The sequence below is a fragment of the Lepidochelys kempii genome, chromosome 19 (assembly GCF_965140285.1).
Source record: "Lepidochelys kempii isolate rLepKem1 chromosome 19, rLepKem1.hap1, whole genome shotgun sequence".
NCBI lineage: Eukaryota > Metazoa > Chordata > Testudines > Cheloniidae > Lepidochelys > Lepidochelys kempii.
This window is the reverse complement of record NC_136398.1, coordinates 14,533,470-14,557,015: the sequence shown is the minus strand read 5'-3', so window position 1 is coordinate 14,557,015 and position 23,546 is coordinate 14,533,470. Positions and strand designations below refer to the sequence as shown.

The 23,546-nt window shown below is 47.0% G+C and overlaps 1 protein-coding gene across 1 annotated transcript in view; it reads left to right on the top strand.

Moving 5' to 3' along the window:
• The window catches only part of LAPTM5 (lysosomal protein transmembrane 5), a 42,180-nt gene that overhangs the window by 3,311 nt on the left and 15,323 nt on the right, over positions 1–23,546 (top strand). Inside the window, exons 2-6 of the mRNA XM_073317709.2 lie at positions 10,460–10,553; positions 14,028–14,104; positions 14,908–15,036; positions 16,811–16,936; positions 20,200–20,295. Of these exons, the coding sequence (XP_073173810.1) occupies positions 10,460–10,553; positions 14,028–14,104; positions 14,908–15,036; positions 16,811–16,936; positions 20,200–20,295 (522 nt within the window). The remainder of the gene's footprint in view (positions 1–10,459; positions 10,554–14,027; positions 14,105–14,907; positions 15,037–16,810; positions 16,937–20,199; positions 20,296–23,546) is intronic.

Below are 23,546 nucleotides of genomic sequence, written 5' to 3'. Positions count from 1 at the left end.
ATTCACAGTCCAGGTCGGCTCCTCCTGTGTCTGACCAGGAGTTGGGAGGATTTGGGGGGAACCCGGGCCTGCCCTCTACTCCAGGTTCCAGCCCAGGGCCCTGTGGAATGCAGCTGTCTGGAGTGCCTCCTGGAACAGCTGTGTGACAGCTACAGCTCCCTGGGCTACTTCCCCATGGCCTCCTCCCAACACCTTCTTTATCCTCACCACAGGACCTTCCTCCTGGTGTCTGATGATGCTTGTACATCTCAGTCCTCCAACAGTCCGCGTTCTCACTCTCAGCTCCTAGTGCCTCTTGCTCCCAGCTCCTCACACGCACACCACAAACTGAAGTGAGCTCCTTTTTAAAACCCAGGTGCCCTAATTAGCCTGTTTTAATTGATTCTAGCAGCTTCTTGATTGGCTGCAGGTGTCAGCCTGTCTTAATTGTCTCCGGGAGGTTCCTGATTGTTCTGGAACCTTCCCTGTTACCTTACCCAGGGAAAAGGGACCTACTTAGCCTGGGGCTAATATATCTGCCTTCTATTACTCTCCTGTAGCATGTGGGGCAGCCTATATTCCACCTTGGTCCCGAGGCCCGCTGGGGATATCAGTTGGCGGCTCCTTCACGGAGCCGTGAGCATGGGCGTGTTCTTGGCGCGGTTCACCTTTATCCCAGACACCTGCCCCTTTTGCGGCGTGAGGGAAACCTTGGCATACATATATCTGGAGTGTGCCATGCTGCAGCCCCTATTCCAGCTCCTCACAAATATTTTATTACGTTTTTGGTTGCAATTTTCCCCTCGCCTTCTTATTTCATAGAATCATAGAATATCAGGGTTGGAAGGGACCCCAGAAGGTCATCTAGTCCAACCCCCTGCTCGAAGCAGGACCAATTCCCAGTTAAATCATCCCAGCCAGGGCTTTGTCAAGCCGGACCTTAAAAACCTCTAAGGAAGGAGATTCTACCACCTCCCTAGGTAACGCATTCCAGTGTTTCACCACCCTCTTAGTGAAAAAGTTTTTCCTAATATCCAATCTAAACCTCCCCCACTGCAACTTAAGACCATTACTCCTCGTTCTGTCATCTGCTACCATTGAGAACAGTCTAGAGCCATCCTCTTTGGAACCCCCTTCCAGGTAGTTGAAAGCAGCTATCAAATCCCCCCTCATTCTTCTCTTCTGCAGGCTAAACAATCCCAGCTCCCTCAGCCTCTCCTCATAAGTCATGTGTTCTAGACCCCTAATCATTTTTGTTGCCCTTCGCTGGACTCTCTCCAATTTATCCACATCCTTCTTGAAGTGTGGGGCCCAAAACTGGACACAGTACTCCAGATGAGGCCTCACCAATGTCAAATAGAGGGGAACGATCACGTCCCTCGATCTGCTGGCAATGCCCCTACTTATACATCCCAAAATGCCATTGGCCTTCTTGGCAACAAGGGCACACTGCTGACTCATATTGAGCTTCTCGTCCACTGTCACCCCTAGGTCCTTTTCCACAGAACTGCTGCCTAGCCATTCGGTCCCTAGTCTGTAGCTGTGCATTGGGTTCTTCCGTCCTAAGTGCAGGACCCTGCACTTATCCTTATTGAACCTCATCAGATTTCTTTTGGCCCAATCCTCCAATTTGTCTAGGTCCTTCTGTATCCTATCCCTCCCCTCCAGCATATCTACCACTCCTCCCAGTTTAGTATCATCTGCAAATTTGCTGAGAGTGCAATCCACACCATCCTCCAGATCATTTCTGAAGATATTGAACAAAACCGGCCCCAGGACCGACCCCTTGGGCACTCCACTCGATACCGGCTGCCAACTAGACATGGAGCCATTGATCACTACCCGTTGAGCCCGACACTCTCTATCCGTGGCCCCACAAAGTCACGAGATCTCCTGGTCAACCTCCTCCTGACCCTAGCTAAAATGACCAACTATATACACAGGAGTGTGTGTATACACATACAGAGTGAGGAGGTTGGCCGATGGAGTCTCCTGTGACTGTGGGGCCTATTTCTGATCCTCGGTCCGTTCACGTATCCGGGCAGAGTTCCTCTGGGCAGCATCCACTAACTCCCTTGATGCCTTTGAGGAGCAGTGGGCACTGTCCGGGGTTCTCTGCTCGGTGTCCCTGTCTGGTTCCCTTCATTTGACCCTTTGACCACACTGCTGTCCCTGTTATTTCATTAATTGTCCCCCAGATTGCTTTGGTATCTAGGTCCTGTGGATCCCCCTCTTAGGCTGGGGGGGGGGATCCTTTAGCAGTGGACGGGCTTCGCCCGCCCATTTCCCGGATCCCAATAGGATTACTCTCCTGTAGCCATCTGGCCTGACCCTGTCACACTATCTATCTATCTATCTATCTATCTATCTATCTATCTATCTATCTATCTATCTATCTATCTATCTATCTATCTATCTATCTATCTATCCTCATCCACCCCTGCTATCTATCTAGCTATCTAGCTATCTATCTTTTCCTTCTCCAGACCTGAGGAACAGCTCTGTGAAGTTCGAAAACTTACTTCTTCCACCAACAAAGCTGGTCCAATAAAACATATTTCCATCCCCACCTTGTCTGTCTATCTTTCTCTCTATGGCCATCCATTTATTTCTCTATCTGTGGTCACTTATAGGATGCCAATCAATCCACAACGTAAGAGTACACAGCGCAGTGATCCCATCCCATCCCTAGTTTGTCTGCACCGACAGCTCTGTCACGGTGTGTCTCTTTCACACTTAATGCTGTCTCATTGCAGAGAAGGCTGTCTCGCATCAGCACTTTAAAAGGTAAAATATGAGCGCAGATCTTTTTTTCTTTCCTGCATTTTTCATCGTATGTCTGCAGCCAGGCACAGGGAAAAGGGAAAGAGGATTTATAGCCTGGCAGGTACAGTACTTGGATGATTTGCTGAATCAATATCAGTAAAAATTATTGCTGTGGATCCCCGCGATGAATTCCAGTGATGCTTGGTGATAGTAACGCCATCAAACACCAGCGCTGAGGCTTTGTGGCAGTGTCTTGTACTCCTGTAAATTAGATTTGTCTCATTGCTGAGCTCTCCACAGACTGTGGAAATAAATTGTGGATGTTCTCCAATGAATGGGAAGATGTAGGGAATGTGAGACAGAGCCCAGGCCCGGGATTAACACATGCTGAACAGAGGCCATGGTGCTTAGCACAGAGATTCACGGTTTGTTTTAAAAAGAAGCACAGATGTGTTAATTCCCCCGGGAAGCACAGGCTCGAGTTATCTGACACCAGCAGCCGAGCCAGGCATACTATCGCTTTCTACACACTGCTGGGATTCATTGGCACCTGGACCCCTGCATGTTAGTCTGTGGAGGGAGGTTTTTCATTACCCACCTGAGCAGGGTGTGTGTGTAGGGAGAGTGAGGGTGATGGGGAAGTTGGGCTAGTGAAAAGAAATATTGCCCAGGTTCTGTCTAGGAGGGAAGGATGGGCCCATGATTAAGGAGCTAGCCTGGGACTCTGGAGATGTGGGTGCAGTTCAGTGCTCTGGCACAGATTTCCTGTGGGCAAATCACTCTCTCTCTCTCTCTCTCTCTCTCTGCCCCAATTCCCCATCTGTACAGTGGGGGTAACAGCACTGCTCTGCCTCCTGAGGGCGTTCTGAGGCACTCAGATGCGACAGGGATGAGGTCCATGGCAGTATCAAGGGAGCCTTCACCCTTAAAATTGCACCAAGGAACTGAATGTTAAAACCAAATCACTTCAGCAACCTCCCTCCCTCTAAAGCGCCCCAACCCTCCCATCAGCTGCTGATTCCCCTTTCCTCCCCAAACCGTCTTCCAATCCCCATGCCCAGCCAGAATACTTCCTGCTGCTGGCGCCCCTTCTATCTGCTGGACCTGCATCCCCACCACCAGAAACTGTCCCCTCCAGCACATCCTGAGGTGGGCATGACAGAAAAAACTATGTGCAGGCATGCACTCTATCTAGATTCGCTGGTAGCTTCCGCTGCTATAGTAGGGATGCAACTCAAGTGTAGGTCCTGGTCCCAGATAAAGCTCCCTCTGGCTGCTGGAACCCATTCACGGCTCCCATCTCCAGCTTCCATCCATTCAACCTTCCAGCTTCTAGTTGCCCTCCATGGTGAAAGCTCTTGCATTCCCTGAAAGCTAAAGCCAGTCCATATGAAATGGAAGCTCTCAAGCTGCCTTTGTGGCTTATTTTCTCCAAGAGTAATTAATGAAGGAAAAGCAAGGCCTAGAGCGGAAGGTTGGGCTTGCGGTTAACATGCTGGTCTCCACTGGAGGTGATCTTGATATAGTGCCCTGCTTCACTACTGACTCCTTAGCTAAGACCCTTAATTTCTCTGTGTCTCCAATCCCAATGGCCAAAATAGTGAGCTCTTTAAGGTCGGGACTGTTTCTTACAATGTGTTTGCACAGCATGTAACACATGGGGGCCTATCATCATAATAGGACATTTCTTTATTCTTCGGGGGCTTTGTTGATTCCTCCCCAGCCCAGGCTGCATGTGGCTCTTTCTTCTCTTCTTTAATTTTTGTAACAATTTTCCCAATATTTCCCCAGCTTTTCTGAGGGGCTGCTCCCCTGCCCCCAGACCCTCCCATGCACATGCTGTTACAATGCTGTGAGAGTAGGCCGTGTGACAGAGCCACACCTATACAGCGGTTTCAGCTGCTTCTCTTACAGATGCTTCCTTATTCCCTATGGCTTTTCCATGTGAAATCTCACCGCTTGCTTTGTCATCTGTGCTGCTTCTCGAAATTGCTGATGCAGAAACACTCACGGATGCTGGAAACATGAGCAAGAGTGGGAGCTCATAGAGGACACAGCTGAGTACAAGCCCGGGAGACAGGTACTCTGTCTTTCTAGATTCCCCAATAACACCCTTCACTGTGGTGATTGGTGCCCCAAAGCTGTGGGTTCTGGACCATGCGCTGCACAGTAATATGCTAGGCCTACCACCTGCCTCTTGTTTTCCCTTAGGGAAGTTCTTTAGCTCAAGGAGCAGTGGCATCGCTTTTTGGTGCCTACGTTTCCCAGATTCAGTCTCTGCCTATGGCTGTGGTACTCGTAGGCATGGGTTGTGGCTCATTAGACATTAGAGCAAGCATGACCTTATCTATGTGCAGATCCAAATGCAGGACCCACCTCTTGGAGAAAACTTCCCCACCTCCCCCAGCAGTGGTGTCTCCATCAAAGCAACCCACAAGGGGGAAATAAGAAGGGAATAAAGCAGGTGGCTTCAACATCATTGGTATGCTACGTATCACAGTGCTTGGGCTATAGGAGAATCATGCCTCACTAAACTGAAAGATTAAGGGCTTGATTCTCATTACATTAAAGTAGCAGTTCTCAGACTGTGGATCAGGACCCCAAAGTGGGTTGTGGCCCCATTTTAATGGCGTTGCCAGGGCTGGCTTAGACTTGCTGGGGCCCAAGACCAGAGTCGAAGTCTGAGTCCCACCACCCGGGCTGAAGCTGAAGCCCAAATCCCACCGCCTGTTGCCAAAGCCTGAGGGCTTCAGCCTAGGGTAACAGGGCTCAGGTTACAGGCTCCCTGCTGGGACTAAGGCTTTGGCTTTGCCCTACACATTCAGTGAAGCAGGAATCAGGCTTTGGTTCAGGCTTCGGTCCCCCCTCCCAGGGTCGTGTAGTAATTTTTGTTGTCAGAAGGGGGTCGTGGTGCAATGACGTTTGAGAACTGCTGCATTAAGGCCACTTTAGACTTCCAGAGCAGGGTAAAGGGGGCTGAGTATAGATTCCGAAGCCAGAAGGGACCATTGTGATCATCCAGGATAGCCTCAGACTATATGATCACAACGGATCCTTTCTGGCATTGGATTCCATGAAGCTCTATTCTGGCAGCATAAAGGGGCTTTAAAGTAATGAGAAACAAGCTCTTAATCTTCCAGTTTAGCAAGACGGGATTCTCCTCTGACATACACTTGGCTTTACACCAATATACCTTCGGCTACATCAGCAGTTACTCCTGATTCATGCCATAGGGAATGAGAGGACAACCTGGACCTCTTACTGCAGAATTCCCCCTTTTTATAGAAATTAGTGATGAGCCTGCATTGTGAAGTTCAGATCCAGACCCTGATTCAATTTTGAATCCAACTGGGAACTAGAGTTCATGTCCATTTGGATTTGATGACCCCACAGTTCAGCCTATTTGCAAAATTCAGTTCTGCAACCAAAAGTGAACTCCCCTAATGTTCAGTGGCTTCGGATCCACTGTTTCACTTGAGTTTCTGTTGCACAGAAACCTAAAAAAGTCATTTCCTCTTCTGTTCCCCACAATAGCACTTGAGGCATTGACTTCGCAGCAGCAACAAGGTAAGAGAAAGCTCTGAGCAGCTCTTCCATCCTCAAACACCTCCCAACAAAGTTGCAAAGTTCGTTCCCACACAGAAAAAGTAGCATGTAATGTTCGCACTTCATAGAATCATAGAATATCAGGGTTGGAAGGGACCTCAGGAGGTCATCTAGTCCAACCCTCTGCTCAAAGCAGGACCAATCCCCAATTTTTGCCCCAGATCCCTAAATGGTCCCCTCAAGGATTGAACTCACAACTTCAGGGATATTGCACAGTACAGACGGATGTATCTATGTGATAGACCAGGAGAAAACAAATGGGTGTCATCTACATAGGATTCTTTCTTCCACGTATAAATATATATCCTGTTTTTCTTGCATTCACACCAGTTGAGACTTAGGGAATATGAGATCGATTCCTGTCTCTGTCACAGGCTTCTTGTGTGATCTCGGGGCAAGCCACTTAGTTTCTTTGAGCCTCCATTCCCCATTTCCAAAGTGGAGACAATAATCCTCCTTTTCTCCCACTCTTTGCCTGGTGTATTTAGATTGTGAGCTCTTCAGGGCAGGAATCGTCTCTTACTATATACAGCATAGTAAAACAGGGTCCTGAGCTTGTTTGGAGTCTCCAGGTGCTATCATATTACAGATAAGAGTAATTTTTCTTCTGCTCAGTTAGACACACAGCTCTAGGCTTGATCGCTTCTCTGTTTGCTACTTTCAGGGTTGTTTCCTGTATGCACCCATTGCAAACACAAGTACAAACCACAGCTATTCCTGTCCGTCATCTTCCGCATCATTTTTCAGGCTACTTTCCCAAAATACTCTGAGAAGCTGTTTGAGCCAGATAGAATGTATGCAGTTATTTATCTTGTGGGGGATATGATCATACTTCCTGTGCCTGTCATAGGGTCCGTTATCTCATGATCAGCTCTGCAGAGAGATCTGTGAAGTCTGGCTGAGCTCACGGCCTATCTCATAGGCTTCTTCTTGACAACACTTCAGCACTCGCTGATGCCTTGTGAACCTAGTAGTTTAAGTAGTATGTCCCTCCAGTGCTGCCTGTGGCACCAGGAGTATCGCAGAACATTGGAGCTTCTGGGGACACCACTGAGTCCTGCTATGGGTAGAGATGGTCAGGAATTTTTCAACAAAATGTTTTTTCTATCTCATTCATCCAAACCGAAACATTTTGTGGGAAAGTGTCAATTTGGACAAAACTTTCCCCCATGAGGAATGGAATTTTCTAGTCAAAACCAGAGAGTGCCCCCACAAATTGCTAATTGCCTGGAGGCCTATGGGACTCACACGGAGTAGGGGTGACCTGGATTCATTTTCCTGCACTGCCTGATTTGAACAGGGACTTGAATCCAGGGGTCCCACATCTCCAGTGAGTGCCTGAGCAAGAGTCAGTCTCTGTCTTGCTTTCTCAAGATCTCCTGTTGGAGCTGTTCCACAATATGCAGTGGGCCAGAGAGAGATTTGCTAGCTCAGTGGTTAAGGTGCTCCCTGGGTCTGTGAAAGAGCAGAGTGCAAGTTTCTCCCTCCGAATGCTGGACTTGACTCTGGCCTCCCATGTTCCAAGTGACCGCCCCACCCACAAAGCCATTCTGGGGTGGATCTCTTGCTCTGTTTCCCTGCCATTTTTGGAAAGGTCTCCGTTTTGCCCCAGTGCAGAATGGGAAAGTCTTCAAAATCTCAAGCAGTTTTTTCAGATGAACAGAGTGGCTGCAGGGAGATCCAATAACAAAGGAGCTGGGCGAGTAATAGCAAGATGGCTACAGAGAAACAGGAGGTAATTTATTAACTGGAATCCATAATATACAGTGTACGCTCATGGCATATAACGCAATGTACATGCATGGCTCAGAACATACAAGCGTGGCCCCCAATGTCCACATACGACATGCACCAGGGTTTGTACAGGTATGGGCTACAGGCTGAGTCCTATTTATGGAGCTCATGCCGCATATTCAAATTCTGCAGAATCTAAATTTCTATTTTAAGAAAGCCCAGCCCCCTCATCAAGTTACTCACCCTGATGAATGTGAAGGAAACCTTCCAAGGGTAAGCAATGTGGCACTTCCTTCCTGAGTCTGCAGGCAGCCTGAAGCAATGCCTCTGTGAGGTGTCAACTCAACTGCTCCCTCATTGGTCCTATTGGGGTGTTATCTCTGAAAGCTAATGATGGCTCTTTAAATGTCACCCGAACTATGTCCTGGCTGACCTTTTGGCAACGGTGTGAGGAAAGGGCACGGCAGTGAAATCTGCATGGGCCGGGTGTCGCTACAGAGAAGGAAATGCAGAGAGAAGAAAGAAGGAGAAATACGACAGGACTGGGGGAGAGAAACAAAGGAAGGAAGAGAAACAAAAGGCAGGAAGAGCAGTGGGCTAAAAGGGGAGCCTATTTTTCCACCCAGTGGTGTTGAAAGTTTCAGTAAAGCACCAAACCAGTAAGAAATAATGGTGATTTATTTATGCTTTATCAGCTGGAGCTCTGCTGTGGTCCTCATTTTATGATACTGCCAGCCCACAAGTAAAAATACTCTCTTCCCAGAGGGAGTCTGATATCCCAGACACCTGCTGTATGTAATGTCTGTACATTATCAATCTGTAGTGGGATGCAGCTCTGGACTGACTGCAGGACATTAACTCTCTGCCACACCAGGTGTAGTAAGGGGCTGGTAGCAAGGCTACATTTATTTCCATGTAGTTTAATCTGGAAATTCCTTCTGCAGTTTACGATGGCTATTATCAGGTTGAGCATCTCTTGGGATGTGGAGGACCGCAGTTCACGTCCCTGCTCTGACTGATTTGAAGCAAGGACTCGGACCTGCCTCTCCTACATCCCATTTGAGTGCCTCACCCACCAGGCTGTTCTAGGGGTTGTCTCACCTGTGTTTTTTCATGCCAGAATCCCAAAGGCCTCATTTTCGCTCCACATCAGAACAAAAACAAATTCCAAAGCCTCCATATTCTTGTTGTTCTCTGGCCAGCCCTACAGGCGGCAACCATCACTCGGAGGGTACTGTCAAAGTTCTCAGCCCCCAGCAGCTCCCATAGTGATTAGGGTTACTACCTGGTCAGTATTTGACCGGCTTGGCCGGGTTTCTTTTTATAGATTTGCCAGTTGCCGGAAAAATAATTTAATCTGCCAGGAGTTTTTTTACATGGGTCTAAAGATTTGCATCACAGTGTTGTTATCTAATGTTAAAAGTTTCTGTGTCTGCTGTTCTCACTAACGCAGTTTAAGCAATAACAGATCAAAACTGTTGAAAATACAGCAGCTGTCTGCCCAGCAACATGCACGCGGTGTACCCTGTGTGCGACAAGGTTTGAGTCACAGGACAGGGTGGAGAAGTGCTATGTTGCCAATCTTATCTATCTGTGTTATCTCTCTAGATACTGTAAGTGGCTGTTGAAGGGGTGGGGGTTGAGGAGTTGCCTTGGGTGGGGGGTGTTGGATGGGGGTTTTTTGCATTTCAAAGGTGGTAACCCTAAATTGAGCTGAGCTCTTTGGAAAATCCACCCCCTTCTCTTTAGGCCTACATGAGCACCAAGCTCTTTTGAACATCAACAATCTTTGATGTTTGAAATAAATTCCTCACCACAGAGCCTACAAGGGGGTTGAGGAAGAAGCAGAGTGTTATGGTGAAAGCACAGGACCGGGGCTGACTGAGTTCTTTCCCTCGCTCTCCCACAAATTCTGTCTGTGACCTTGGGGAGGTCCCATCGGTCTGTGCCTCGGTTTCCCCTCAGTCTCTCACAGAGCAGTTTCAGCAAAAACAACGAGAAGTCCTTGTGGCACCTTAGAGACTAACAAATTTATTTGGGCGTAAGCTTTCATGGGCTAGAACCCACTTCATCTGATGCATGGAGTGGAAAATACAGGAGTAGGTATAAATACATGAAAAGATGGGAGTTGCCTTACCAAGTGTGAGGTCAGTCTAACGAGACAATTCAATTAACAGCAGGGTACCAAGGGAGGAAAAATAACTTTTGTAGTGGTAATGAGAGCAGTTTCAATCCATTAACGTTTGTATGGCACTTGGAGACTCTGAGGCGGGTTGTGCAGTAGGAATTCCAAGCAGTAGTGATCTCTGGAAACTGGTTGATAAGAAATTGGCAGGCTGCCTGCATAACCATCTCCTCTGTTTTGCTCTTCTAGGTCATGAGCATACTGCTCTTGATTGAGTACTCGATGGAGGTGGCTACTGGGAAAGGCTACTGCAAAGTCCTGGACAAGGATTACTACATAATTGGTAGGTTCAGTAGATGGAAGAGAAGCCAGAGGAGAAGCTGAGAGGGCTGCGTTTGAGAGGGTGCATTCAATCCAAGGTTGTTTCTTCTCCAAATCTTCTTCAAACCAGTTGTCAGATGCTGCAGTTTAGAACTGAGGGGCAAGAGCTGAAAACTTCAGACCCAGATCCGACCTAAAACAGATACATAAATTAGGGAGTAAATAATAATAATCCTCTGTTTTTTTTGTATACTGGGAGAGAGCTTTCCAACCACAGATCTCAAAGCCCCTGGCTAATATTAATTGATTAAATCTCATAACAGCCCTGAAATAGGTGAAATTTTTCTGAATTTCAAATTTTCAGTGATGTTTTTCTGCAAAAATGCAATTTTTGATCAAAACAAGACCAATTTTTATCAGTTTTTTATTAGCTACAGAGCTGATTGAAATTTTTCAATGATCCAGATCTATAATGTTAACATTTCGGGGGGTGGGGGTGGGGGGCGGGAAATGAAATTTGAATAACTAGTAGAAAAGTCCCACAATTTTGTTTTTATTTTTTTCAACCAGTGCTACCTGGCATGTCTATAGGCGTTGTACACATAAATGTATATGCTGCTTAGCAACATTTTTGAACCGCTGTCAAATATAAAATGTTCCCACAAGTAGTGATGTATAAAAATGATGATTTGTTTCCAAAAATTTTTTGAAAAAAAAAATCATTTAGTGACAATACATTTCACATTTTACCAACCCTGAATTAAATGGCCAGTTTTAGCAGCAGGGAAGATGTCAAATGATCATGAAGTTTCCATACAAAAATAAATTGTTATCCAAGCGAGACATTGCATTTCACAAACCTTGAGATTTCTGCTTAAAAACAGAATGATTTTGTGTGAAAACAGTACTATTTTTTAACAAAACAAAATTAAAAAGGCCAAATTTGGCATATATTCCCTCTACCCACTCGCCTCCCAAAGTTGCAGTATTTTGCAAATTTCCAATGAAATCCCGAACGCTTGCATTTGAAGGTGCATCACAAATATTTCACAGAGGTCTATTCATGAGATTGCTGGCATTTTTTTTTCTGGTCAGACTGGAAATACCACAAAGAGGAACTTTTATAGTTCCAGAAATTAGAAGTGAAAACAATGTGTTTAAACACTGCAAAATGCTCAGCTTGAATTCAAATACAGAAATGGAAGAAGATTTGGGAAATTCATCCACCCCCCACAAAAAAAACTGGTTCTCTCACTCGTCCTCAACGCCTTTTGTTCTGTGTGTAAATTGCACCAGAGTGGAGTGTGTTAATAATACCCTAGAATGTTGTGAAACTCTTTACCATTTCCTGTGAGTCAATTTACACCCCTTCAGCTTTTGCTTTCCCATGTGCACTAAAAGTGCACACATTTGTATTTAAACTTTTAATTTCATTATCGTTCTCAAAAGCTTTGCAGCAACAACTTGCACATTTCTACTGTGTGATATCATGCACTACAGAAATGTAAAACAAACAATAGTGGAAGAAAAGAGCTGAGCGACAATTTTAACCCACATGGGAGATTTTCAAAGGCGTTAGGTGTCCAGATCTCATTGACTTTCAATGGGAGTTGCATCTTTATTTGGTCTTTGTGCCGCATGGAAAGGCCAGACCTCTAACACGCCTTAATTCCATTTGTGGTGGCTTAATTTCCTTTGTTTTTGTTTTAATTCATATATAAAAATGTATGACTGCAGTAATAATGACTAGGAGTTGTCATCACAATCTTGATGGACTCATTCAGGGGAAGCAGCAGAGCTATTCAGGAAAACAGTGTGCGTGCAGCTTTTGTCATGTGGACCAGAACCCCCTGCACTGGAGGCAGAACACGCTTGAAGGACCGTTAGGTTTATTTCTCTTGCCAATCCTGTCCTGCCCTTGAACCCAGCTGTTCAGAAGCAGCACTCTGCAGTGTATCAACAGCCCAACAACCTAAATATCCATCTCCAGCAATCAGCAAATGTGACTATTAAAACCACAGTTTACGAGCCCTGCCTGCATTCCCCCCCCCCTCTCCCACCAGTTTATTGGGCCATAAAATAGAAACAGGCCTCTTTGCATTCAATGGGAACATTAGGAGTCATTCAAAGTCCCTTCTAGCTGCATTCAGCACACTAGCTCTGATGTGGCCAGAAGTTAATCAAAACACACATTTGGCAAACAAAACCTGTTTTTTTATTAGTCCCCTTGCTATGGTTGCAAAGGCCCAGTATAGGCTTCATCAGACCACCATGGCGTACACTGTTGATACCACATTTGCAATGAGAAAGGACTTTTATTTCATAACATACTTCTCCCTGCTCATGAAATTCCTGGGTATCTCTGCGCGCGAGAGAGAGACCACGTTTATTCATTTGCTGGCATGTGTGTTTGTATAAATCATGGACTGGGGCAGTCTCATGAGATATACACACCAATTTGGGGAAGCTTTCACCAGCAGCAGTGAAATCCCCAAGCAAAGTGGACAGGCTGGGGGGAACTATCCTCTTCAGATATGCACAGAGGTCTTCAATGGCAGCTTAGACCATGGGTTTGGGGCTGGGAGAGGGCAGGAAGCATGTCTAGTGCGACTGTGACTACACACCAGCCAAATCCCCCCATGTGAGTGGGAGGCAGGATCCAAAAGCCGAAACCCCTATGAAGGAAAAGGAGGACATTGTTGTTACTGTCGCACACCGTGGGCTGTTGTAGCACCTGTAGAAGTGCTCCCTGCCCTGGGGAATGGAAAGGAGAATTCTGCAGAGTAGATAGGAACTCAGGTCTGGCACTGTGGATCCAGATTTGATCCTTCACATGAGGGTGTTTGGAAGAAAAAAAGACATGATTCTATCAATTCAAGCCCCCTGCAATACAAACCACAGGTGCAGAGTGAGTCTAGGGAAGAACAGATATAGCAACACCCAAGAATGAGTCTCAGTCCATAGAATCACAGAAGTTGGACATGGAAAGATCGTATGAGGCTTTTCCCTTATAGTCTATTCTCCAGTGCTTCATCCACCACAGAAGTAAATGTCCCACGCAATGGGTATTCTGCTACTTGTTTTGGGAGACAATTTGCCCAGCTTAACACCCCTTGCAAAATATTTATCTTCCACTGACAACATATCCTTATATAATTCCCTGGTTAACTGTGTCATGTCCCTGGCTAGCAGCTGTTCCGTATAGAGGGTAAGAGCCTACTACTGGTGGCACATGGCAGAGGTGCTTCTTTAGCTCATGGGATGGAGGCAACTGGATTTAGCAGTGACGGTCCTGCGTTCAATTCCACCTGAGGAGAAGTCATTATGTTGAAGTAAAAGCTTTGACTTATGGGACCAAATCCATAAACCATAAATCCATAAACCAGTCTTTAACTCAGTTAAAATTTCCATTGAGCACTGATTGACTAAGTAGTTCTGGCCCATGATTTGAAATGCTTCTGTGTTGCATTGGGATCTTAATATTATTATTTATTAGCGGACATCACCACCAGCTTCCTGTTGATCTTCATGCTGTTTATCGTCAGCTTCTACCTTCTTTATGGAGTGGTGAAGGTATGTCATTTTAAAATAACTTTCAGTCTTGTTTTTGTAGGGATGGAGGGGGGGGGAGATTATTTACAATTTCAAACCCATTGAACTGGTCACTCACAAATTTGCTCAAAGTCTGGCTGTGCCTACTAGGGTTAGGGGGAAATTTTCCATCAAAATTATTTTTAATGGATAATTGGGTTTTCAATTAAATGATTTTTTCATGCCAAGAGTCTGCTTTCCACTGACAATTAAGATTTTTTGTTGAAATATTTCAGCCGAAACCTAAAATATTGTTGATTTGGAAATGCTGCCATGGTGCCGAATTGCAGTTGTTCTCCTATATGGGCTGGTCAGACTACATCTCCCATAATGCACCATAGTCAGCAACTCCCATGATGCAACCGCCCCCCCTCTCCAATAAGAGAAACCATGGTGAATCATGGGAGATATAGTCTGACCAGGGTGCTTAGCCTAGAGAGAAGAACAGCAGCTTGAGGCCCCCGAACTACAATTCCCATGAAGCAAAGTGGCAGAATTTCCAAATTGAAATATTTCAGCTTTCAAATTGCCATAAAAAAATCTAAATTTTCCATGGCAAAAAAACAAAAAAACAAACCCTATTTTTTGAACAGCTCTCATGTCTATAAGGTAGATTTCTAACACACCTGTCACACTAATATCTAGAGTTAGGTGTGGAATTTCTTGCCGGGGTGTGTGTGTGTGTAATTTTTTCTAGCTGTAACAGCACAATAGCACTATAATAGCCCTTTCTAATCAATCCCACTTGAATAGAAATAATCAGTTGCCTGCTCTCTCTCTCACAGAATAGGGAACGCCTCTTGATTCCATTCCTGGCTTTGCAAATCATGGATTTTCTCCTCACCCTCTTCACAATCTTCAGTTCCTACATTCAAGTCCCTGAAATGCTGTCATTTGCATCCATTAGCCATGTGGTAAGTAAGAAGCATGAGCCCACTTTCAGGCTGCCGGGGTGCAGATATATAGCAGTATACGTGAAACTAAACTTGATGGACTAGACAAAGGCCCCAGAGAAGCAGGAAGGCTAGTCCAGTAGTTAGGATTGTCACCAGGGTCTTTGGAGACATGGGTTCAAGTCTCTGCTCCGCCACAGACTTCCTTTGTCATCTTGGGCAAGTCACTTAGTTTCTCTGTGCCTCAGCTCCCCACCTGTACCCTGGGGCTACTAGTACTTCCTTCTCTCACAGGATAACTGCATTAAAAAGATGATGAGCTGCTCCGAAGCTACTGTGATAGGGCTATATAAATACCTAAGGCAGATAGGCTAGTGATCTACTCTGACATAGGACCCCTAGCAGGATACTTGGTGCGCTATATGAACAAGGGGTGAATGTCTGGCCCCACTGAACTCAGTGGGTGTTTTGCCATTGGTTTAAATACAGCCAGGATTTCATCCCCAAAGTCCACTGCTAGTCTTACAACCCTGTGTAACTGGAATCTCTGCCCCACTGCAGGAATCATTCATTTAATATTCATCACATTTCCTATAACCTCACTTGCCTGATTCATCACACTCGATGTAATTTATTTACAGTAATAAAAGCAAAGTGACAGCAGGTTGAGGGTTGGCCAGGGGAACATTTGTGTCTAAGATGATGGACCGGAGAGAGGTCTGACAGTGGAACTAGAGAGTACTTTAAAGGGAAACTGTAGTGATGAATTCTCCTCTCATGCCATTGATAACTAAATACATATATTTCATCTCTGGTCAAAAGTCAAACTTCAGACCTAAACAGTAAGCATCAAACATGATATTTAGGCATCAAAATCAGGAGCAATTTTCAGAGATGTTGAAAGCCAGCAGCTCCCATCAGCAGGAGCCCAGAAACTCTGAGAACTGGGTTTTTGCATGAAATTCAGCCCATTTATTGGGTGCCTAAATATGGATTTTGCTGCCTCTCCTGCCTATATCCCCAACACCCCAAGTCTGAAAAAATTTGGCCTGCACTATACTTTCTAGACTGTTTTTCGGAAAACTTTTATGGGTGACAGGCCTGATTCACCATTGCCCTTCCCCCTTGTGCCATCAGGTGCCCTAGTGCAAAACAGGGGTAAAACACCACATTTTACATCCACTTTGTACTGGGGTTAACAATCATGCAGGGGACCAGCTCCCCATTGGCAGTCAGGGTATGTCTCTATGGCAGTCAGAGGTATGACTAACACATACCCAAGCTAGCTTTGATCTAGCTAGCTCCAATAAGAATATCACTGAAGCTGCGGCAGCGTGGGCTCACTGATCAAGTATGTATCCAGGGCACCAGGCATAGGGGGTGTTGTACAGCCCATGCTGACACGCATGCTGCCATGACTTCCCTGCTCTGTTACCCAAGCTATCTAGATGAAAGCTAGCATGGGTATGTCTACACATGCTGCAGTCACACCTCTGATTGCAGTGTAGACAGACCTTAAGGTCTGACATACTGATAGCAGTGTAGACATAACTTAATCTGGAGCACCTCAGCAGCATAAAGGCACCTTCAAGTGCCACTTAAACTTTAGTCCACTTGAAGGTCTATTTACACTGTCAGAGTGGCATAAAGGGGTTGTGGCATAAAAGAGAGTAAGGCCCAAGTGCAGGATAAAGGAGAATCAGGCCCTTTATAGCTAAGGAAACACCCACAAATATGGCTCTTTCGTTTAACCAAAAATAAAGCCTTGATCACTCTGGCATTTTTGTCTCTGTAGAAAGCACACACGAAGTTTCCCTTCCTGGCCGTGCAATTACTGGATTTCTGTCTGAATGTCTTAACACTTTGTAGTTCCTACATGGAGGTCCCAGGCTATCTCAGCTTCCACTCAGCGAACCAAGAGGTAGGTAATAAATGAACGACAAGCATGAGCCCGGACAACAAGTGCCATGTTGTGCTTTAGCCTATCAGGGAAATCAGCAAAATGTTCATCCAGTTTTTTTCTGTTCTGAAAAATGTTTCTTTAATACTTGCTGTTAGAGCAGCACCCCCAGCTCTGCTCTGCTCAGTGCCAAAGGTCATCTGTAGGGAGGGATGAAAGTAACCTAAGGGACTTACCGGTATGCAGGGGGGCCGGGGTCCTGAGCAAGGTCAGGGGGTGGCTCAACCGGAAGGGGTGGGGCTAGGATGACCAGATGTCCCGATTTTTGGGTCTTTTTCTTATATAGGCTCCTATAACCCCACACCCCCGTCCCGATTTTTCACACTTTCTGTCTGGTCACCCTAGATGGAGCCTCGGGCGGAAGGGGCGGGGCTTGGGACAGACTCACCCAGCCAGCCCTTCAGTGTGGCCTGGAGGCAATTTAAAGGGCTCCCGGCCACTGCCACCATCGCTTCCCCCGGGCTCCAGCAGCAATTTAAAGTGTCCGGGGTAGCAACAGCCGGGAGCCCTGGGCCCTTTAAATCACCGCCAGAGCCCCATGGTAGTGGTAGCAGCAGTGGGGAGTCCCGGGGCTCTGGCAGCGATTTAAATTGCCGGGCCCCGGGGAAGCTGCCCCCTGCCAGTACGGTCGGCTTTATACCAGCTTGGACCGTACCGGCTTACTTTCATCTCTGTCTGTAGGACTTTCTAATCAACATCACTGTGCCCTTCCCTGACAGTTTGCTTGTGCATTCATCATTTCTTAAAAGCACAACTCGTTTTGCTGCGGCAAATTTTGTGGGTGCAAATTAAATCGGCAAAACTGGGAGGCTGGGAATTGGCCTCCCTGAGGACATACCTTCACTAAGGCTCTGATTCAGCAAAGCACCTAAGCTAGGGTTACCAACTTTCTACTTGCACACAACTGAACACCCTTGCCCCGCCCCTATTCTGATGCCCCACCCCTGCCTCGCCCCTTCTCTGAGGCCATGCCCCCTGCTCACTCCACTCCCCCCTCCCTCTGTCTCTCCCTTTCCCCACCCTGACTCACTCACTCATTTTCACCGGGCTGGCTCAGGGGTTGGTATGTGGGAGGCGGTGAGGGCTCTGGCTGGAGGTGCGGGATCCAGGGTGGGACCAGGGATGATGGATTTGGGATGCAGGAGGGGGCTCCAGGATGGGGCAGGGGGTTGGTGTGTGGGGGTGTGTGAGGGCTCCAGCTGGGGGTGCAGACTCTGGTGTGGGGCTGGAGATGAGGGGTTTGGGGTGCAGGAGGGGGCTGAGGGCTGGAGGTGTGAGTTCCAGGGTGGGGCCAGAAATTAGGGGTTCAGGGTGCTTGAGGGGGCTCCAGGCTGCGGCAGGGGATTCAGGTGCAGGGTTGGGGGTTTGGTCTCTGCCTGAGGGTGCGGGCTCTGGTGTGGGACCAGGGATGAGGGATTTGGGATGCAGGAGGGGGCAACAGGCTGGGGCAGGAGGTCGGTGTGTGGGAGTGTGTGAGGGCTTCAGCTGGGAGTGCAGACTCTGGTGTGGGGCTGGAGATGAGGGGTTTGGGGTGTAGGAGGTCTGCTCCAGGCTGGGACCAAAGGGTTCAGGGTGCAGGAGGGGGCCCCGGGATGGGGAAGGGGAGAGGGGTGCGGAGGTGGGGAGGGCTCCAGCTAGGGGTGCAGGCTCTGGGGTGGGGCTGGGGATGAGGGGTTTGGGGTGCAGGAGGGTGATCCAGGCTGGGATCAAGGGGTTCGGAGGGCGGGAGGGGGATTGGGGCTGGGGCAGCAGGTTGGGGCACAAGACGGGGTCGGGGTGCAGGCTCCGGATGGCACTTACCTCAAGCAGCTCCCAGAAGCAGCTGCATGTTCCCCTTCTGGCTCCTATATGGAAGTGCGGCTAGGTGGCTCTGTGCACTTCCCTGTCCGCAGGTGCCGCACCCGCAGCTCCCATTGGCCGTGGTTCCCAGCCAATGGGAGCTGCGGAGCCGGTGCTTGAGGTGGGGACAGCATGCAGAGTCCCCTGGCTACCCCTACATATAGGAGCCAGAGCGGGGACAGGCCGCTGCTTCTGGGAGCTGCAGGGAGCCACGGCAGGCAGGGAGCCTGCCTTAGCCTTGCTGCGCCGCTGACCAAACTTTTAATGGTCTGGTCAGCAGTACTGACCAGAGCCACCAGGGTCCCTTTTCAACCAGGCATTCCAGTAAAAAACCAGACACCTGACAACTCTAACCTAAGCACATACCAAGTCGAAGCCTATTCAGCAAACCAATTAAACATGATTAACTTTAGCCACAAGCTTAAGTGCCATTAACTTCAATGGATTGGGATCAGCTTTTAGATAACAAATCAATGCATTAAAATTAAGTGAAAATATTCGGGCCAGTTGAAAATTTTCCATCAAAACTGTTTTCCTGTGGAAAATTGAGGTTTTCATGAAACTAGATTTTTCATGAAAAGTGTCTGCTTTCTGCAGAAAATTTTTTGTTGAAAAATAGAGCATCTGAAAACTGAAATATTTTGGCAAAAAAAGAAATACTTCAGCCAAAACCGGAACTATGTCTGATGCACAGAGGGGACAGCGAGGTGCATGATGGGAGATGGAGTCTGATCATGGAGCCTGGCCTATTGCAGAGACTGGGAGCATGGGGCACATGAACTATAGCTCCCAGGAGGCACTGCAGCAGCATTTCAGAATCAAAATATTTGGTTTTGGCCAAAATATTTTATTTTTTGATTAAAATATGTTGGGGATTGATTCCTCCCTGCCCCCACCCCCAAAAAACTTGAAATTTTCCATGGAAAATGTAGATAATTTTTTTGTTTTGTTTCATTTTTGTTGATATTTTCTGTTTGGGGCGGGAGGGGCATTCTGACCAGCTCGAGATCTGCCTTTGCTGATCAGAGCAAGGCATTTTGCCCATGGAGATGCCATTACACATTTCCCTGTCAGAGTGGGTGCAATTAAAGGTGGGGGCTGGATCCACCCAGGGTTAATCAAAGCCCCGATTCAGGCCAGGAAGCACTGGCAGACACCTGGTTATCAACAGGAAATGAAAAACTGTCCCTTATGGATTACTACTTTCCCACTTCAGCAGAACCAGAATGTTTGGTCCTTTAAGTCATGAAAGTTTTCCCTGATAACAGGGAAAACAAGGAATGTGTCTCCAAGGAATCAGACCAAAACTGTCAACTGATTTCATCTGGCCCTTGATGTTGGAATAAAGACATATGACTATCATGGGCACTTCCCTTTCCTTTCAGAGCTTCCTGCCAAGCCAGGAGACGTTGTCTTCCGAGGAGTATGCCAAAGTGATGATCACCTTCACCATCACATTCATCGCTGTCCTCCTCCTAAAGGTAACCCACCATATGCTGCAGGATAGGGATAGGATACAGAGGGACCTAGACAAATTAAAGGATTGGGCCAAAAGAAATCTGATGAGGTTCAACAAGGACAAGTGCAGAGTCCTGCACTTAGGACGGAAGAATCCCATTCACCGCTACAGACTAGGGACCAAGTGGCTAGGCAGCAGTTCTGTAGAAAAGGACCTAGTGGTTACAGTGGATGAGAAGCTGGATGTCAGTCAACAGTGTGCCCTTGTTGCCAAGAAGGTTCATGGCATTTTGGGCTGTATAAGTTGGATCATTGCCAGCAGATCGAGGGACGTGATCGTTCCCCTCTATTCGACATTGGTGAGGCCTCATCTGGAGTACTGTGTCCAGTTTTGGGCCCCACACTACAAGAAGGATGTGAAAAAATTGGAAAGTGTCCAGCGGAGGGCAACAAAAATTATTAGGGGGCTAGAGCACATGACTTATGAGGAGAGGCTGAGGGAACTGGCATTATTTAGTCTGCAGAAGAGAAGAATGAGGGGGATTTGATAGCTGCTTTTAACTACCTGAAAGGGGGTTCCAAAGAGGAGGGATCTGGGCTGTTCTCAGTGGTATCAGATGACAGAACAAGGAGTAATGGTCTCAAGTTGCAGAGGGGGAGGTTTAGGTTGGATATTAGGAAAAACTTTTTCACTCGGAGGGTGGTGAAGCACTGGAACGGGTTACCTAGGGAGGTGGTGGAATCTCCTTCCTTTGAGGTTTTTAAGGTCAGGCTTGACAAAGCCCTGGCTGGGAGATTTAGTTGGTGTTGGTCCTGCTTTGAGCAGGGGGTGGGACTAGATGACCTCCTGAGGTCCCTTCCAACCCTGATATTCTATGATTTTATATTGCCTGGTTTTCTCAGGAAGGTCAAGCAAATGTTTGCTGCCTCATGAGACATGAGGAATCTGCTCCTCCTCTCCAGTCCTGCCATTAGAGGCACTTACTGAGCTCAACAGGAGCTGTGCACGTAAAGCAGAGCCTAGATACTGGAGACAAGTGTAGGAGAGAGGTCTGAGATTCAAATGATTCTGTTCCCTACCTCTGCAGACTGCAAACATGAAACAAAACCTCTCCAAAGCTCAATCTCTCCCCACTCTTTATAGATGACACCAGCACATCAACCTCCAGGAGATTCATGAGTTGGGAACAAAAGATGAGGGGCAGTTCGGCTGTTGTGTGCCAAAACAAATCACATCAGTACACAGTGGGTCAGATTCTTGGCTGGTTAAAATCGGTGTAGCTGCGCTGACATCAGTGGAGCTTACTCCAGTTCACACCAGCCGAGCTGGGGGTCTGGGGCTGCCCTAACATGTAATTAAAAGCCCACCCACTCCTAACCCCCCCGGCCTTTTAGAAAATCCTTTCGCAGTGGAGTTTTCTAGTCATCTGTTGATGGCTCAGCGAACAGGTTTTTAATTGACTAGTTTCAGACCATTTCAGAAAACCACAGACATCTCCAGCTATTCCAGCAGATGCTACCTGAATGAAAATGCTATTTTCAAGTGGAGATTTTTTTTTATTAAGATTCTTCCCAGGCAGCCAGACTAGCCAATATGAAGCACAATGTCTTATCTGATTGCACTTCTGACATGACTTCATCATATCTTTTAATATTAGCAGAGCAGGGAGTGGGGCCTAAGGGCTGTGTAGAAGTCTGACTAGCAGGACTGGCATAGCACTAGGGGCATTCCAGCAGAAGGCTTAGTGCCCCTGGCAAATAGAACTCGGCTTGAATTTACTACATGTTTAGCTAGATGGGTATGCAACATATCATGGATTTTCACCACAAAGCTTTCCTCCTCGTGTGCTGGAGACAATAGACAGAAGGGTATGTGAATGTGACTCAACTCCTCTGAGATGGGGCAGTATAATGCCAGTGTGTGTGTGTGTTACACCAGTAAAATCCAGACTTCAATGGAGCTATGCCAGTCTGCACCAGGTGAAGATCTGGCCCATAGTGGCATGAATAACTCTTAAGTTGTGCATGGCTAGGGCTGGTGCCCAGTGAGTATCTGATTTCTTTGCTGGGGGATGTGATAGTAGCAACTGAATTCAACATGGCCACTTGCTCAACAAGTCATTGTGCTTGAGAGGAGTCGAAACACCCTGGGGTTGAACTTCAGCTGGTACAAATCAAGATTAACTTCAATGGAGTCAATAGAGGTACTCTGGTGCTAGTGAGAGGAGACGTGGGCCCTACGAGGTGGGTAGTGTCACAAATAGATTTCCGCGATGTGTGCCATACGAAGGGGAATCCTGAAACTTTTGCCTGTTGTAATAGGGGGTCACTGCATGTAAGAGGTTGAGAATGGCTGGCATCATCATCACCATGTGGCATGTAGGGGCCCATTATGCTAGGTGCCGTACAAACAAAGAACCAAAAGATGGTTCCTGGCCCAAAGAGTTTACAATCGTAGACAAGAGACAACAGATGGGTACAGAGAGGGGACTACAAGGACCTAAGATATAAATATATTTTATCACATCCCTGTGAGGCATCTCACAGCTTGACTGATCTCACTGTTAGGAAGTTACATTTGCTTCTCAGATTAAATTTACCTTTGAGGGGGCTCTCACTCGCCATGGCAATGACAGGTGAATCTCTGCTACTCCTGACTGACAGCATAATGCCACTCTGCTCCCTGAAATTGACAAAGACATGTCACCTAGAGCTTCACAATCCGGGTGCTGTGATATTCCCTTCACTTTCCTCTGGTGCATATTGACACTGAGGGCTGGATGCAGAAGCAGCCGTGGCTATTCAAATAAGGGACAAGTTCCAAGGGAGAGAGTATTGATGGGGATCATGGTTACAAATGGAAATATTGTAGATCTAAAAAGGCCATTTGGTCCATTTAAGCTCATCAGTTTCAATTCACTGTTCCCCTCCAGGAAAGCATCTCAAGGCCCCCTGGGCCAACCCAGTATCTTTTTGCCTCAATTGCCTTGCCTATTGGCCCATTGCAAGCATTTATTGTCCTTCCATTCAAACATCGTGGTTCCTGTATATCTGGTGCCATCTGTTCGCCTTCTAACTTGACATTAATGCCCAATAGCTCTGTCCTCTACGCTCTCTTCCAAAACAGAACATACCGTGCAGGAAAGCGAAGAGAAGAAGGGGTCATTGGCGAGAGAAGAGAGGGTCATGACTAGGGCCCTACCAAATTCACAGTCCATTTTGATCAATTTCATGGCCAGAGGGTTTTAAAATTGGTCAATTTCACATTTTCAGC